The sequence below is a fragment of the Pseudorasbora parva genome, chromosome 12 (genome assembly GCF_024679245.1).
Source record: "Pseudorasbora parva isolate DD20220531a chromosome 12, ASM2467924v1, whole genome shotgun sequence".
In the NCBI taxonomy this organism is placed as follows: domain Eukaryota; kingdom Metazoa; phylum Chordata; class Actinopteri; order Cypriniformes; family Gobionidae; genus Pseudorasbora; species Pseudorasbora parva.
The window spans coordinates 16,691,500-16,709,338 of NC_090183.1; the positions used below are offsets into that span (position 1 = coordinate 16,691,500).

The 17,839-nt window shown below is 37.0% G+C and overlaps 1 protein-coding gene across 1 annotated transcript; it reads left to right on the forward strand.

Moving 5' to 3' along the window:
- The first annotated feature begins 3 nt into the window (after nucleotides 1-3).
- slc19a1 (solute carrier family 19 member 1) lies at nucleotides 4-17,820 on the forward strand. The gene is made up of 6 exons (XM_067459355.1): nucleotides 4-376; nucleotides 686-1,274; nucleotides 5,751-6,525; nucleotides 10,114-10,306; nucleotides 10,673-10,814; nucleotides 16,835-17,820. Exons 2-6 carry the CDS (start codon nucleotides 1,008-1,010, stop codon nucleotides 17,033-17,035), a joined length of 1,578 nt encoding a protein of 525 aa, XP_067315456.1. The 5' UTR covers nucleotides 4-376; nucleotides 686-1,007; the 3' UTR covers nucleotides 17,036-17,820.
- Nucleotides 17,821-17,839: the final 19 nt, after the last annotated feature.

A 17,839-nucleotide genomic window follows, 5' to 3' on the forward strand; every position in this document is an offset into this window, starting at 1 on the left:
CTTGCGTCTCGTGGAATTTAGACTGAACGAACGTTTCTCAAGTGACATATTTTGTACGTGCGGTCATCCCGTTCGGATTAAAAATTAAAGTCTGTCGCGCTCTGCCTTTAAATAACTTGGACTATAATATTTTCAGCCGCAAAGATTTTTAGTTCACAGTCAGCCTCAGCACGAAGTGATTTAAATTGACAACAGGCAAGTTTAATGGTGCTTTCACGTGCTCTCAGTGTAAATACGAGGTTCCTAGGTGACAATTGCACATGAACGCCTCCTTTTTCGAAACTTGAATGCGATGAGCTCGTAATCACGACTTCAGAAGTGCTCGATCCATTCTTGAACCTTAGTGGGATTATGTGCAAACAACATCACGTTTACAGTAAGTTCCTTACATTAGAGCCAACAACTCATGTATGGAAATTCCTTTGACTGACACATTAACGTTACCTGTTCATGCTGTCTTCTAGAGACATATATTGATATCGTTTAAGTTAGTATATTATAGTATCAGTCCATATATTAGTAGGCAATATAATACATTGTTAAGTTAATATATTATTTAAGTTAGTTAAATAAAGACACAAGAACATGAAAATCACGAGAGTAATCTAGATAGAAACACTTGTTTTTGCTCCTATATATTTTATTATAAATATCAATTAACAATTTTCTTTGTGCTTCTTTACAGAATCACAATGTGCCATCCAGTTAGGTAGAACTTTTCAATCATTGACGGCGCTAGAATCTGGGCAAAGGTGAATGCTTACACACAGAAAATGTCAGCTTGTAGCTGTTTAACACATTGCTTTATCATTATGAGAGTGTCCTCAGTACTATTTAACACATCGCATTTAGGATTTCCTGGCTAGTGCAGGTTGGTTGTTACCAGTTTACAAGCTCTGCTAAACTGCTAAGCCTTCAGTTATTAACTTTGAGGATCAACATTCCTTCTGCATTTTTACCATCATTTAAATAATTCAGCTTTACAGCATCAGTAGTATTGCTGTAACATGGTGGAAGTGAGCAATGAAAAGACAGAGGATAGTATGGATGATATGAGGACTGGTGGCAATGGACACTCTATGGAAAATGTGGCTCCAGAGTCAGTCGTCCTTGAATCCAAGGAAGACCTGGAAGCCCAAGCGGAGAATACCAGATCCTGGATATGGTCCGTGGTTTACCTTTGTTTCTATGGATTCATGGTGCAGCTGAAGCCCGGAGAGCCGTTTATCACACCATACCTGCTCAGTACAGAAAAGAATTTCACCAGAGAACAGGTGTGTTGCTATTTTTCTTAAAATTTTATAAGTTATTATAAGTTATAATTTTCTGGTTTGTGAAAAAAACATAAACAAAAAAAACATTTAATATAAAATAGTTTGAATGACTTTATTTAATCTGAAAAAAAATAAAATAAATACTGGCAAACGGTTTTGGTTTGTTTTCAATTTTGTAAACACCGAAACTTGAGAAACTGTTTACATACTACAGTATGTATTTATTTCATTGGCAATAGCTAGTCAATACTCAGTCATGATGTGTAACTTGGTCTTAAAACTCTGGCACAGCTGCTGCGTTTTGAAAAGCCATGTGAATGTGGTCATAGTTCACATTCCTCCAGAGTGGGTCAGATTTGCTTTGAGGAAGTACTGAACTCTTCCAGACTCATTGAAGTTATTAACCATAAGATAATTTTTTCATTATTTATTCTTCACAATATGTTCTCATTTGTAGTATTCACTTACATTAACAAATAATAACAAATGTATTGCTCATGGTTAGTTCATGACATTAGTTTATAAAAATAAAGCTGTTTGTTCACGGGGCATTAACTGATGTTAACAAATACAACACAATTTGATTTTAACAATGTATTAGTAAATGTTGAAATTAACATTTAAAAAAGATTGTTAAATGCTTAAGAAGTATTGTCCATTCTTGGGTAATGTTAACTAATGTAGTTAACTAATGAAACATTATTGTAAAGTGTTACCACGCTTCTAAATCCTGAATTACAAAATTAATTTGCCCGCACTGCACTACTGAACGTATAAGGCTCTGCTCAGTAGTACAGAATGCCATTGTTTTGGCAAAAGCCATAAAATTACTCAACCACATGCAGAGTATATCTGTATGGGAATTTTCCACTGCAAAATAGACCCAGTGCCAGTTTTCATTTGTTTATAGTCTAGTGTCCATGACATGGATTAAGACACTTCTGTTTAGCACAAGTTCTTTCACACGTTTTAAAATGTATTTCGTATCTGAAAAATTGACATTTTTTTCAGTCTGTTGGTAAGGTAACAAAATCCATGTCTAAGTTATGCATTAGGCAGAGTAGGCATCACTCATTTTGATTTTTGTCATTTTGTGCTCAGTAAATATTTAGCCTGCCGTTTTGAAGCTTTTCCACAACTTGGCAGTCATTACCCATGTCAGCGAACTTTGTAACTTAATCGAGTTGAATACAATCAAACTAGAAGTACACAAAGGCTGATGTTAAATTTATGGTGTACAATTGTAATAGTGGTAAGCAATAATTGTAACCAAAATGAAAATGCTCCATATTGTGAATTATTTTATTTTTATATGAAAATAAATACTAATGATATTAAATACAAAACATCCTCAAACACTAGGCACGTCTCTAGATTATAAAGGGTGGGCTTTAATAGTGACAAAGGCCTTGTCTCAAATCGCACACTTCATATGCACTTATTGTCTTGTGGTTACAATAGCTACCACATCATAATTCTTTCCGACTGGTAAAACGGCATTAAATCATGAAAGCAAATAAATACCGGAAGGGTTTAGGGTGCCGTTTGGGACAGGACTAAAGTAGCACTTATTTGTGATACTGCGAACTTATAGGAATACTGCTAGTGTTTAGGGTGCCATTTGGGATGGGCCATACTGTTACATATCTGTAGATAGATACATAAGACCAGGGGAAAGGCCAGAAATGTTCAGATGGGTGTGCCTTCATAAAACAGGGTGGCCAAATCGTATTGAATATGAAAACAGCATGCCAAATTATCAGAAATAAACGCAGCACAGTTTCAAGTTCAAAATTTGCTAAAGAGCAAATAATAAATAACCTACACAATAATCTACTTTTTATTTATGGTCATTGGTCTCACACTTGTACGTGTCATCATATTATTAACATTTGAACAAAATCAAGCTCAAATAGAGTTTTGAGATTTTTGAACAGTGAATTTCTGAGAATTAAAGGGGTGATGAATTGAGGAATCAACTTTTCCTTGAGCTTTTGATATATAAAATGTCATGGTAATATGAGAATATCCTATAAGTTTCAGAGCTGAGAACTTCCTTGTTAGTCAAAGAAAGGTTGTGAAAGAACACAGTCGCTGCATAAGCTTCCTTCGGATCCTAATATTAGGAATGAGTGGTTGAACTTTATTTTTAATGAAGTTCCAGCTCACATGGGGAAGACAGTGGTTTTCTCGTTTGTAAACAAATCTCCGGTCGATACTGGATTTGGATCCGACACGAATGGTGCAACACACCATGTGAGTAAAACGTGTTTTTATATTAAAATGAGAAGTTCTAACAATTTTTTTTTTAACATAAAATATTTTAAACATTAAAATATTATAAACAGATGTTTCTTTATCTATAACCTAGAAACATGTATGTAAATATCATTGATAACAGACTGCAAGTCCCATTTGTTTACAAGGATATATTCGCTTAACTAGCGTGCATGAACTAAATGCATCATGCAATATACATTTTACAGCATCAACAGCATGTATTAATATTTGAGCAATACAAGTGTACCTTGACCAGTACATTAACTAATGTTAACAGATAAAACTAACAATGAATAATACTTCTACAGTATTTATGAACCTTACTTAAAGGGTTAGTTCACCCAAAAATGAAATTTCTTTCATTGACTCACCCCAATGTCGTTCCACACCCGTAAGACCTCTGTTCATCCTCGGAACACAATGTAAGATATTTTAGATTTAGTCCGAGGCCTTTCTGTCCTTTGAATGTAAGTGTATGCCCACTTGCTGTCCACGTCCAGAAGGTAATGAAAACATCATCAAAGTTGTCGATATGTGACATCAGTTGGTTAGTTAGACTCTTTTGAAGCGTCGACAATACATTTGGGTCCAAAAATAACAAAAAATACGACTTTATTCAGCATTGTCTTCTCTTCCGTGTTCCTCAAATAAAGAATCAAACGGTCATGATTCAAGATTCGGCTCTCGTGTCAAACTGGCAAACTGCTGAAATCACGTGACATTGGCGATATGAATCACAAATCAATATGCTGATTCGCGACGTTTGATTCTTTATTTGAGGTTTGAAAAAAAAAGCAGAAGAGAAGACAATGCTGAATATTTTTTTTTAATTTTTGGACCAAAATGTATTGTCAACGCTTCAAAAGAGTCTAACTTACCAACTGATGTCACATATTGACTACTTTGATAATGTTTTCATTACCTTCTGGACGTGGACAGCAAGTGGGCATACACTTAATCTAAAATATCTTAAACTGTGTTCTGAGGATGGACGAAGGTCTTACGGGTGTGGAACGACATTGGGGTGGGTCATTAATGAAAGAAACTTCATTTTTGGGTGAACTAACCCTTTTACAAATGATATTGTAAAGTGTTATTTCATACAATTTAAACAGTCTGCTAAAATAACAAAAAACTAAATATGTATTGAAATCAAATGCATTTCTGATTTGTTTATTTCTGTCAGCTGCATGAAAATGTAGTTTGCCTTCTCACATAACTATTTTTTTTTTTTTTTTTTTTTTTTTTTTTTTTTTTTTAACATATTTTTAACTGCTTGAGGTACTGCTAATGTTAGTGTCCTCTCAGTCTCGATGACAAAGTACATACTGTTCTTTCCCAGCTAATGCAGCATCAAGGCAACAAATTAATTACTTTATAATGATTTGCCAAATGACAACATGTACTGAAGTGTTCTGTATTCATACTGTTTCGCGGTCTGTGTTTTAAACACGCATCTGATGTGTCAGTGTGCACTGTGCACTACGCATCCTCACATGTTAATATAAACAACATGAGGCGTCAGTGATAGTTGTTATTTGGCTTCAAGAGGCTGCTCTCATCCTATATAATGCCAGCAGACCCTTCTTACCGCTCTTTTACTGTATAATGATAGCGCACCATTCTCAGCCGCTCCAGCAACGGACGCAACCCGGAAAAACTATAGGTATGGATTTTTGCAGATAACCGGCAAATCATCTATCGGTGCCGGCAAAACCAATGAATCGGTCAACCTCTACCACAGAGCTCCTCCACAGATATTTAAAATTTGAAGTGTATACTACTTGATGACATCATTCTGGACCCTTTTTTAGGGTCCTTGGAGTTAAAGACGTTAATATAACTATCAAATGGATGGTGGGATGCTATGTGCAATAGCCTTCATATGGCATATTGTCACCTTGAAATAGTTAACCCCAAATCATTCTTAACCCTTGATAAATGGAATCCTTGGCTGTGTTTCACACTGTTCATGCTTTACCTGGGTTTAACAATTGGGTATTCATAATCTGGGATACCCATGAATTCATAATCATGCGTATTTATAATCTGATGTTTCACACTATATTTCTGGTGGTGGAGGTAAGTGCATTGTCTATTATGTTGTGATTGATGTTACATACAAATATTACAATTATCCCTGCTTTCCCTCTACCCCATATCAGATATAACGATGACTTTCTGTGTTCTTCCCAGGTTACCAATGAAATCAACCCAGTCCTCTCATATTCCTATATGGCCGTGCTGGTGCCTGTGTTTCTTCTGACAGATTACCTTCGCTACAAACCTGTGCTGATCCTTCAGAGCTTGAGTCATGTTTCCATTTGGCTCTTGCTGCTTTTGGGCAACTCGTTGCTGGAGATGCAGTTTATGGAGTTCTTTTATGGCATCACCATGGCTGCCCGTGTGGCGTACTCCTCCTACATATTCTCGCTAGTACCAGCAACCGTTTACCAACGTGTAGCCAGCTACTCTCGCTCATCTGTGCTCATGGGAGTCTTCACAAGCTCTGTGCTGGGTCAGATTTGTGTGTCACTAGGGGAAGTATCGTATACGATGTTAAGTGCTGTCTCTCTGGGATTTGTCACTTTTGGACTACTTTTGTCCTTCTGCTTGCCATGGCCCAAGCGTAGCCTGTTTTTCAACAAAGCCCGCCTAGAGGAGGAGAGGAAGGAAGCAGCTCAGTCGGAATTGGCCAGAATGAAGCCTGAGGAGAAGGATGGCAGAGCACTGGGCAGTAACCACAAATCCCTTTCTTTGGCAAATTCAGTGTTTATTCAGATGCTGAAGGAGTTAAAGAATGTTGTGAGAGTACCTAGTTTAAGGCTTTGGAGCTTGTGGTGGGTTTTCAACTCAACTGGTTACTATTTAGTTGTGTTTTATGTGCACATCCTATGGAATAAAGTCTACCCTGCTACAGAAAACAAGCATGTCTACAATGGAGCGGTTGAGGCTGCCTCTACATTATTAGGTAAGATGGATTATATCTTGCTGTAGTTGCTTTATTTGTTAACTTAACCACAGAATCAGTTTTTTAGTAATGCAGAGTTCACACTGCCCGATTTTAGCCCCGATTTCAACTCATCGACAGGTTTTTGCAATATCGCAGAGACGCAGACAAATGCCCGAAATCATAGGCAAATCAGTGCTGGTGCAGGCGAGTGACAGTTACGCAGTGTGAATGATCGAAGACGCGATCTGAAAGAATCGCAGACGAGTCGCCAATGCCCGAAAAATATTTAGCATACTAAATATCTGGACCTGTCTCCAGAACTCCTACTGTGTGAAATGTGTTCTGACTGAAAATGACATCGGTGATGACCGACAGCCAATGAGAGCGTGAGATACAGGGCAGCGGGAGGTTCAGGGAGGAATTATAAACCAGAATATCAGTATCTTAAGATACATTTTCAATTCTATGAAACGGAAACAAAGCCCAAACATTTTCACGTAAAGCCGCAGCAGCACATTGCAAAATTATCTATTTACCTCAAACTCTCTTTGCAGAACACAATCCTTGCCCCCTCTGTCTCTCCAACAATTTCCTCCGCCATAATATTTTTTTCTTTTTCTCCACAAATCAGCGCAAAGACATTTTGGAGCGCAAACATTGTGCAGTTTATCATTTTTTAATAACAGTTCCAAGTCTCGTGCGAGAATTCTGGTTTACTTTTCACATCGCACGTGTAATTGGGAAACGTAAGCTGTCTCATTTCAGAAGGCTGCGTCCTCCGGAGGTTGCATTCCAAGGCTGCATGCATCATAAGGCCGTCTCATTTCAAAAAAGTAAGTAGGACATTCCAAATGCGACCATCGAGTGCGCCCTTCTTTCACAGGAATTCGGAGTGTGCATGAGGTGTATCCTTCGCTGACAATTCTTTGCGTCGCCATGGACAACCATCATATATATTTTTTTATATTATTTGAAAAAATGTCACCACCACCAGATATACATACAAGCGTAGATGTGGTGTTTAAATATAAGTAGTTTCAAGCTTGTTTTTGTTTTTTAAGTTCTATTACCTCAAACAGATAGTAGTGGTAAACTGGATTACAAGTGTTTAGTGCTTTTTAAACGTTTAGAACAGTACATTGCTGTCAAGGCAAGAAACATTTGATAGTCATTTTGAAGTTATAAATCATTTTTCATTCATATAACTGGTGTGAGAGCGCAACAAGGCTGAACGTATTGGCGTAGCAATGTGATACTTCCTGCCTGTGTGTCCTACAAAGGGCGTCTCGTTTAATTCTGATTAAGGACACTCCGTATACTGCATCCTTCACAGGATATGTCATCCTGAGGACGCAGCCTTCAAAATTAAATTAAATGAAACACAGCTATAATTTGCACACCAGAGAGAGTGAGTTGTCGGTGATTCTTCCTCCTGTACAGTCATGTAGTGTGAACCCCTCTGTCACCAAGCCATTGTGCGGTTTGAACAAAGCAGTGACTGAATGCTACCCCAGATTAGTCATGCAGTGTGAAAAAAGCAGTGAACCTTGCAGTTTGAAAATTGTGCAGTCTGAACTAGGCATAAGTAGCATCCACTCTGATTTAAAGGGATAGTTCATCCAATAAAGAAAATTGTCATAATTGACTCACCCTTAAGTTGCTCCAAACATGTATGGTTTAGTTGATGGGCGGGTTTAAGGGTGAATGTCCCTTCAAGCAAATCATAAACAGTTTGTTGGCAAGGGTTTTGCTTACCAACTGTTGATTCGTTTCAGAGTGGACACCACTTACGGCAATGCTCATAAACAAAGGTTGAAAACCTTTGAATAAAAATAGGAAGGTTGTAACATCATTCTAAGTGAATGAAAACATCCTGCAAAGTTTTAAATCTGAAAGTGCACAGTATATAAAGTTATTGTCTCTCAAATGTAAGGTCATATTTCAAACAAATCGCAAGCTGTTTCATTGTGACATAAAGACGAAACATTAGCGTATTGCCTGTCCACCTATTTGCGCGCAGTGTGTAAGTGCGCGCACTGTGTGTCCAATGTCTGAGCTTTAGGAAGGACGGAGCTGGAGCTCAGTTATGGTAATGGCCGTTTGTTTCTGAAATATGTGCTGTACGCGGTAGACCAACCATAACAGACTGGGCCTTTTGACCAATCAGAGCAGAGTAAGTTTGCGGAAAAGAGGGATTTAGAGAGACTGATTCATCCATCGAGTCGTTTGAAAATCATTGAACATTGGGTTGGTATGCAAAGTATATTATGAGAGATTGAACCTGTTGTTGGAGATCTCCAAAACTGAATTAGAATGCGTTAAAATAGCATTTTAAAGGGGCACTTTAAAAACAGTCTGCATGAAATTAAATATCTGTTTCTTCTTAATCCATTTTATTGATCTTATTGTGAACAGTTCATCCATGAATGCGTTTGGTGTGTTCATTTTAACTAAAAATGTCATCATAACTGGATCTTCTGGTAAAAGCCTTCCTTTCTGGCAGAATTCCTTCTGATTATATGGCATACTTCTCCAATCCTTTCGTCTAGATTGCAAGTTCGGATTCAGATCTGCCTTCATCCAATTAACAACCGGTGTATAGAACCCATCCATCCCTGTACAAGTCCCCATACAGTGTGTTTTTTTTTTTTTTTTTTTTTTTTTTTTTTTTTTTTTTTTTGGTAATCCATTGAAAAAATGGGATATATGTCACAGAATCAAAGATATGTGGCTATTTCTGTTTTATTCCACTTTAGGATTTCTGTGTTTTTTTTAAAGAGGGCAAGTCAGAGTGACTTGCTGTGTGAGTATAATGATAACATTATGCATAGTAGCATAACATAAGTTTATTTCTTAAAGTGCAATAAACTATGGGTGTGTCTCAATCAGCTCCCTAGTTCAGTAGTCAGGGCACTGATCAGGACATAAGTCAATGGGCTGACTCCCTGATCAGTGCCCTGACTACTGAACTAGGGAGCTGATTGAGCACACCCTATGTGTTTTTAATTGCATTAAGCAATAATTAAACCACATTAGCAGACAAACTACAGTTTTAATTCTCTCTTTTATAAAAAACAACATACTATGGATTTATAATAATGGCCGTTTATTGGTCATCCTAATTATCTGTTTATTTGTACTGGCAAAAGTTTCAATCTGGCTCATTCGGACTTCCAATGCATTTGACCAGTCATTGGGACCTACACTGTATTTTTTTTAAATGTTATTATTATTATTTTTTTACTGGATCTTGATGTTTGATCTTCGCATGAATCAAAATCCTAATAGAGGTTTACTTCATACATGATGGGTTATTAAAAGCAAAGTTCATGTTCCTCAACCTTTGAGCTTGGGTGTGACACGTGCTTGGCAAAAACAAAAAAAACAAAACGTAAACCATCCTTATTCCTGGTGCTGGAAAGCCACTTCCCTGCAGAATTTTTAGTTGATTCAGGTGCATTTAATCAGAGTTGGAGCTATACTCTGCAGGAAAGCATCTCTCCAGGACCAGAAATGAAGATCCTATGGTGTAAATGAAACTCAAGAAGTCAAATTTGGACACTGTTAATCAGCATGCAGTTCAATCTCATTTCATGTGCTCCATAGGTGCAATCACATCATTTGCAGCAGGCTATGTGAAAATTCGATGGAATCTTTGGTCTGAACTGGTGATTGGATTGATCACTGCGGCACAGGCCGGTCTACTGCTTCTCATGGGCCTCACAGGTGATATCTGGGTTTGCTATGTTTCATATGCCCTGTTCAGAGGCTTCTACCAGTTCCTGGTGCCTATTGCCATGTGAGTGATATAAACCTATTAATTTTTATTAAATGTATTTAAAATATTTTTTCATGCGTTTTATGTTTTAAAGGCAATGACACATATTGGATATAATGTTTTGATGTGTCTGTTTTAAAAGGAGGATATGAGTTGTATGCACCTGTAAAAACATTTATTTCACAGAGAGCAACCACTTGATGTTTGTTGTAGTTTACCACATAAGGAGCTTTTGATGAAGCTAAAAGAAAAACACTAAGGAAATTAAACCATTTAAAGAAAATAAACAAAATTAAAATTATTATTATTTTTTTTTTTATACAATTAGCCAGATGTCTGTTCTCTGCAATCTCTCCGTAAATAATAATTTAGTGTTTTTTCTCTCAGTTTCCAGATTGCTTCCGCTCTCACTAAAGAATTGTGTGCTTTAGTGTTTGGAGTAAACACTTTTCTTGGAACAATCCTGAAGACATTCATCATTATCATTGTGGCAGATAAGAGGGGATTGGCTTTGAATGTTCATTCTCAGGTGTGTAAAATTCTTAATTGACAGAAAAACTAAGAAAAAAATCTCTTGCACCGCATAATCAAACAAAAAAATGGCCTAAAGTTCTTGACCCTGTGGAAGGTAAATTAAAATTTAATTTAAAAACATAGTGTCAGTTTTGGAACATCAGGAGAAAACATAACCCTCTTTCCTGCTCATGTCCCACATTCTTTTTCTGTGCAAATGGCATATGACCCGCGCATGGGCGGATCAATAAATTGTCCAGATACAGTTTTACAGGTCCATTTACAACCCTATGAATTGTCACTAGGGTGTAATGCTCTGTTTTTGCCTTATTTGGAAGGGTCATGAATATTAATGTTGTGCTCTGCTCTGAACTGCTGTGACAGCTCACAGCAGTTCAGTAAAGCAGCTTGTGAGTCCTGACCGTCCTGACAGAACACAGACCGACTAAATGAAACTTTAAGCAAAAAATCTCAAATGGAGATTGTTAAAATGCAGCTTACTTGTTTATTTGGTGTTTTCAGATCATTTGAGCGCTCGCGTTCATGCGGTTGCCAGATTTCAGGAATTAAATCTCCCGTATCTCCCGTAAAAATCCGTATACACTCCGGTTTTTACCTAAACATGTCCAATAGGGCTGTCAAAATTGCTCAAAAATGACGTTCGAATATTCCCTCTAAAACAAACATGAATATTCGAACTATTCAAACATCTGGGAGCGCATTTTGTCAATGACGCGCATTACGTCAATAACAGGACAAATTAATACAAAGAGACATTAACTACTTGTATAGTTTGTCTATTTAAGTTTATACATATTTGACAATGTATTACTTACACAAAAACAAGTAGATTGTTATTATAAATTATATAATTATTATATATAAATTAACTAATGACCAAGAGCGCAGACCACACACACACACACTCACACTCACACTCACACTCACACTCACACTCACACTCACACTCACACTCACTCTCTCGCACTCGGATAACGGTTTAAATGAACAAACTTTGAGTGCTGATCAAGAGTTTTGTGCAATTTAAGGTCGCGAGACTCGCGACTCTTGGCCCAAATATAGCAGGCTTCATTCAGGGATTGAAACAAATATTATTAATATTAATTGAAGTTTTACAGCATATTGAGCGCTCCGAGCGAGCTGTGCTGTGCTGAACACGGAGCTTTTTCCTTGACATGGTGAATAATCACACCAGTGAAAGCAGTGCATTCATGCAATATCTCTTCAGTCAGTACAGTAGCCTACATTTTAGTAATGTTTCTATTTAACGTTAAATAAAATGAGGCATGGTATTGCTTACTGTATCTTACATAGCTTGCATATAACTTTATCTCGCGGCTCAACAATTTTACCTCCCACTGACCCAAATCCAACATACTTCCAGACATGGCTTTTTAGATTATGGAGTTAAAATCTCTTTCTCTGCTGCGGTCAAGTTGGGCTCTGCACTTTCTGCCATCTTCCCTGCAAGACGCGTCAACTTTCAGCAGTGACAGTGCGACTCCTGCTGTGACCTGTTCCTGAACCCTCAGGCGCGCGCTCATTCGTAAAGCAGACAGCCACGCCTCTACTACCGCGGTGGGGGAATTTTTCTGCCTTGTATTATTTTTTTTTTAATTCGAACATTAATTTTCACCTTCGAAATTTGTTTTGTAAATATATTATTCGAATTTAGAATATTCGTTGACAGCCCTAATGTCCAATCTGGCAACCATATGCACGCTCTCGCGCACGGACGCTCTGAAAACACCAAGTAAGCTACATTTTATCCATTTGAGATGTTTTGCTTTCATTCAGTCTACATTTTAGACTTCTCTTTTTTCATCAACGATATTGCATGTTTATATAACGTTAGTCACAATGTAAGCTAACGTTACGCAGTGACTGTAATGTAGCCTAATCTGAAATACAAATAGGCAAAAACAGGAAACACCATACTTCAGTTCTCAAAAATATAAATATATAACTTATATTTTAACAAAATGAATAGCCCTGTCAAATGACTGTCGTTTTAACTTATATGATGGAAAAGGTGACGTTTGCTAGAAGGATCAAGTGAACGATCTAAGCAAAGTATCTACGGTTGTATTTTGTAATATAAAATAATATTACTCTTTGTCATTAGACACACTATTTAGTTTGGAATGGTACTTCGGGTTTCCTATTGTTACTGTACTAGCATCTTGCGTTATCTAGACAATGCTGTCTCTCTAAGAAACTTTCAATTTAATCAGAAATTGTTTAAAGGTGCCATGTGTAAAAATTGAGGTAAAAATATCCCAAGATGACCTACACGCATCAAAAGAATGAGAAGAAATAAGGGTGATGATGTCATTAAAAAAATGTCAAGTTATAGTGCTGCAGAGATATCAACCTTAATTCGCTGTAGCATTACTAGCCCCGGCCCGACAGGTATCGTAATACCAGTCTCGGCCATGGGAGGCGGTATGCGGGCAACATAACCACCAGCCAACGTGAGGAAAGTACAGCCCACTACTTCATTTCAATTCAGGGAAGAGAGTGGACGGATGGCCGAAGCCCTTGGCCCCTTAAATGTATCTGATATGATAAAAATAGCTGTTTTTACTTGATCGGAAAAAGCGGAAGTGTGGGCGCCCGGCGATTGTGTTCCGTCCCGTCATAATAAAAGTCCCGGTACTCGCGAGCCATTTAGAATAGGCGCCCTCCAGTGGACGAAAAGTTGCATAGTGCACCTTTAAACAGTCAATAAGTGGATAAATCGCTACTTACTGCTTGCAGGAATATAGTTGCCACTTTCTTCAGTTTAAGACGTTGAGCGAAGCTTGCTTGAAATGGGCCGAACAAACGAACAATCTTAAATTAAATTGTTGTGGTATCAGATTATAAACTTTAACCATGACTGTTGACATTTTTTTATCTGTGGGATGGGTAGAATTCAAGTCCTCAGGTCTCCTGAACAGCCTGGAACATAAAGTGTGTCCATGCGAGTAGCTTGTACCTGATGATTCGCTCCATTTCCGTCTCTGACAATGAACATCTTTGGACAGATGCAAATGTTGGGGGCGTGCATATAAATGATCTCCAACGCTTGCGTCACGGTTGGCGTTATACTGAGAAGCACTTTTTTTTTCTGTGGAGAAAAAAATTCTTTGGATTCACGAGATTTACATATGAAGTAGAAGGCAGTGATGTTTGAGACTCATAGTATGTGATGTCCATGTACTGAACTCTTATTATTTCGCCATGGCAAGGTTAATTAAATTTTTCATTTAGGGCACCTTTAAAATTACATTTGTAATGAATGTATTGTATGCTAAAGACGATTCAGCATCAGCAAAAAGAGTCTATTACGTTATCCAAAATCAGCGGTTGTGATTCGTAAGAGCACTCTTCCCTTTTATTAGCCTAATTTAGATTTTATTAAAGACAAGAACAGCTTAATAAAAAATATAAAAAATCTTGTATCCATAACTGCCAACTCTCACGCATTCACCGTGAGACACACGCATTGACACTTATCACGCTCCCACGCCACACATAGCCTACATTTTCTCACGCATAGAAAAATCGCAAAGCAAAGAGGACACGGAGACCGACAGAGCAGGTTACTTATGATGATAAAATAATCTCAGCTCTCAGATTCTGTCACTTTTATTATGAAATTCAAACAATAAATGCCGTTTTGGCACTTGTAAATATTACGTGACAGATCCCTAGCTGCACGTGGACCGATCATCTAGCTAATAGTAAATAAACATGAATAAACAATGTTGAAAGAAACAGTAGCCTACAACTTACCGAAATGTATATTCCTCATACATAATATTGACCAATCAATCTAACAAAGGGGTCAATAAAACAACTGGAGAACAATTGTCACATAACATTTACCTCAGGAAAGCCCTTAATGACCATAATAGGCTATAGCACATTAGTTGCCTAAAATATATATATATAGAGAGAGAGAGAGAGAGAGAGAGAGAGAGAGAGAGAGTATTTTGCTAAATATGTGTAGTGTACCATATTGCGTATTTATTATATTTTTATTTATATCATTAAATACATTTTTTATTATTAGAAAAAAACATATATGTAATTTGAGTTATTTTTAACCTTAAATAACACTGCCAGCTGATAGGGCTCTCTGTATGTTTACAGCATTAGGTGAGATGCTTTTTCTAGAGATTAAATACATCTTGTGTGCCTAATATTTATCCAAATGAGTCAATATTAAATCAAATCACAATAATTCAATTGAATTGAAATAAAAAAGCGTAGCTTACCAGAAATTGTACCATGTACAATGTAAACACTGTAACATGTTGTCACTAAACCTAATAAAACTCAGTTGTTACTAAAATGTTAGTGACAATCACAATACACTTATTGTGATGCAATTATTATCTTTTTTTTTTTTTTTACATTTGATTTAGCTAAGCAGTCCTATTAAATCAATTTCCTCTCAGATATCACAGCAATGAAACCAGGTTAGAACTGGGGAAATAAATAAAATAGGATTAAGTAGTCTAAACATAACTGGTCTGTGCATGTGATAAATCTTTCTGATTTTATATTTGTTATATAGGCTACTTATTAGCTACATGGCCCTACAGTGTAATATAATACCATTATTTACTTATATTTATTTAAATGTTTTACAGGCTGTAGAGTGTTTTTCACTGATGGAAGTATTAAATTAAAAACTGTCATTTGTATTGACTAATTATAAAAATCAGAGGAGGAGATAATTTGCATAATAATTTGGAACATGGTGTAGATGTAATAAAAATGAAAGGCTAACACTGGTTTAAGGGTTCAGCTACTTTAAATGGACTTTTAAAGGAAGTGTATGTAAGATTGTGGTCAAAACTGGTACTGCAATCACTTTCAAATGACTGTAGAGCGGTGTATCCCCTCTCGCCCTCCCCTTGACTCGAGGTTGCCAGATAGGCTGCAGGATCCATAAGGGATGTTTGTAGCTGCAGCGGTGGTAACTAGAGCAGAGATAGACCAGATGCTAAAACACTACAAACTTTGTTTTGATTAATTGAAATACATTTCTTATATACAGTTCCTTTAAATGGTTAGTTCACCCAAAAATGAAATGTTCCATTATTTACTCCCTCACATGTTGTTTTAAACCTGTAAGACTTTAGTTCATCTTTGGAACACAAAATAATGGATATGTTTACTGAAATCTGAGAGCTTTCTGTGCCTCCATTTACAGTCCACTCAACTACCACTTTTACGTTTCAAAAAGTTCATAAAGAAATTGTAAAACAAATTGGGCAGTTTAGTACAAATTTTATGAAAAGGCTCGATCACTTTATTTGATAATCAGATTGGATTTAGTTTTTTATTCACATATAAAGTGATCAGCGAATAGAAAAAAACTCAGCCGTGCTTGCGTTGACGCGCGAGAACAGACATCATTGGTTCTTTTGGAAATTCAAACATGCAGTGTAACGCATGAGAATGAACCTCATTGGTTCTTGTGCAAAACTAAATTTACATGGATTAGTTTTACAACCTCTTTTTGAACTTTTTGAAACGTCAAAGTGATAATTGTGTAAATTGCCAATGGAGGGACAGAAATCTATAATTTCATAAAAAATATCTTAATTTGTGTTTTGAAGATGAACAAAAGTCTTGCAGTTTTGGAATGACGTAAGGGTGAGTAAAAGACAGAATTTTCGTTTTTGGGTGAACTAACCCGATTACAGTTTTGAAAAGAGGATGTAAGCATGTGCAAATTGGCCTGTAGGTACATACGTTTTAGTGGTGTTTGTGTCTGTCATTTCATTTGAAAGATGTCTTTGCGGAATATATTTTTTGCCAAAGCAAATATAAATGATCCGGTTTAGCCTACATAGACTGCTTTTGTTGTCATTGTGTGAAGAGTTTTTTAAAGAGTGACCCAAGTATTGCGAAATAGGTCTTTCGCAACAACCCTAAAATAGAGGAAATTACAGTAACATTATAATGCAGAAGGATTTTGGCCTGATTCTGTTTCTCTTTCTCTTTCTCTTGCAGTTTTTTGTTTATTTCTTTTACTTCACTTTGCTGACTGTGATTTATCTGGGCTGTAGTGCCTTTGTCATCACGTGCCATTACCGCAATCAAGGAGCAGAGCAGGAGGCTTCAGAAGCAGCCATAGCCACTGAACTTAGTCCCATGGCATCAGGAGCTAGTGACGGCACAACCGCACATAATGGAGCCAGCCTCAAGACATGAAAGGAATTGTCTTCTTTAACTGTTACTTCAAAATCAGACCATTTTATTATTTTAAGTATGAATAGCCTTGTTTTGTTTTTTTCAGTTTAACTTTTTCCAGTTGTTAGGAATCACAGTAGGTTTTTTATTTTTCTTAAACCTAATTATAGGTTTAATCTGAATAATCTAATTATTCAATTTGTGGAAAGTAAACATAATGATTGAGGTCAGTAGGGATGGTATGCCAATATAAAATGTAAGGGTGCCGAGAGAGAATTCTCGTGGTGCCCCCCTCAGTATTTGGTGCCCTACGCGCTGCGCGTGGTGGGAGCGGTGGCACTGCTTATGAGTAAAGTTTGGAAGCCAAACATGACAAGTTTGGCTTTCTAGCATCTGATAGGTTTACTCTGTAACTCCAGAGTACCATGATGCCAGAAGTGTTATTTACAGTGAAATATTAAAGTTTAAATAATTATTATTGCACAGAATTTCTAGTTCTGTAAATTGATTGGCCAAGCAGTGTTCCAGGCCGATGATTATATATGATCAGACGGTTTCCAGTGGAAGCTGACAGGGTGAGTTTTACTTCCAGTGTGGGGTTCTGCTTACCAGTAAGCAGGAGCGGGAAATAGAAAAACCTGTATTGGAGCTAGCGTGGAGTGATGACAATGTTCCAAACAGTGAGGGGAAATGGCTGCATTCACACTGTTGCTCAATTATGTGCAATGCTTGGTGACATTCATAGTTTAATGCTTTAGTTCTTTTGGAAATATTTTTGTTGATAAAGGAAATATTATGCTAATTAACTGCCAAGGTTTTTTTCAA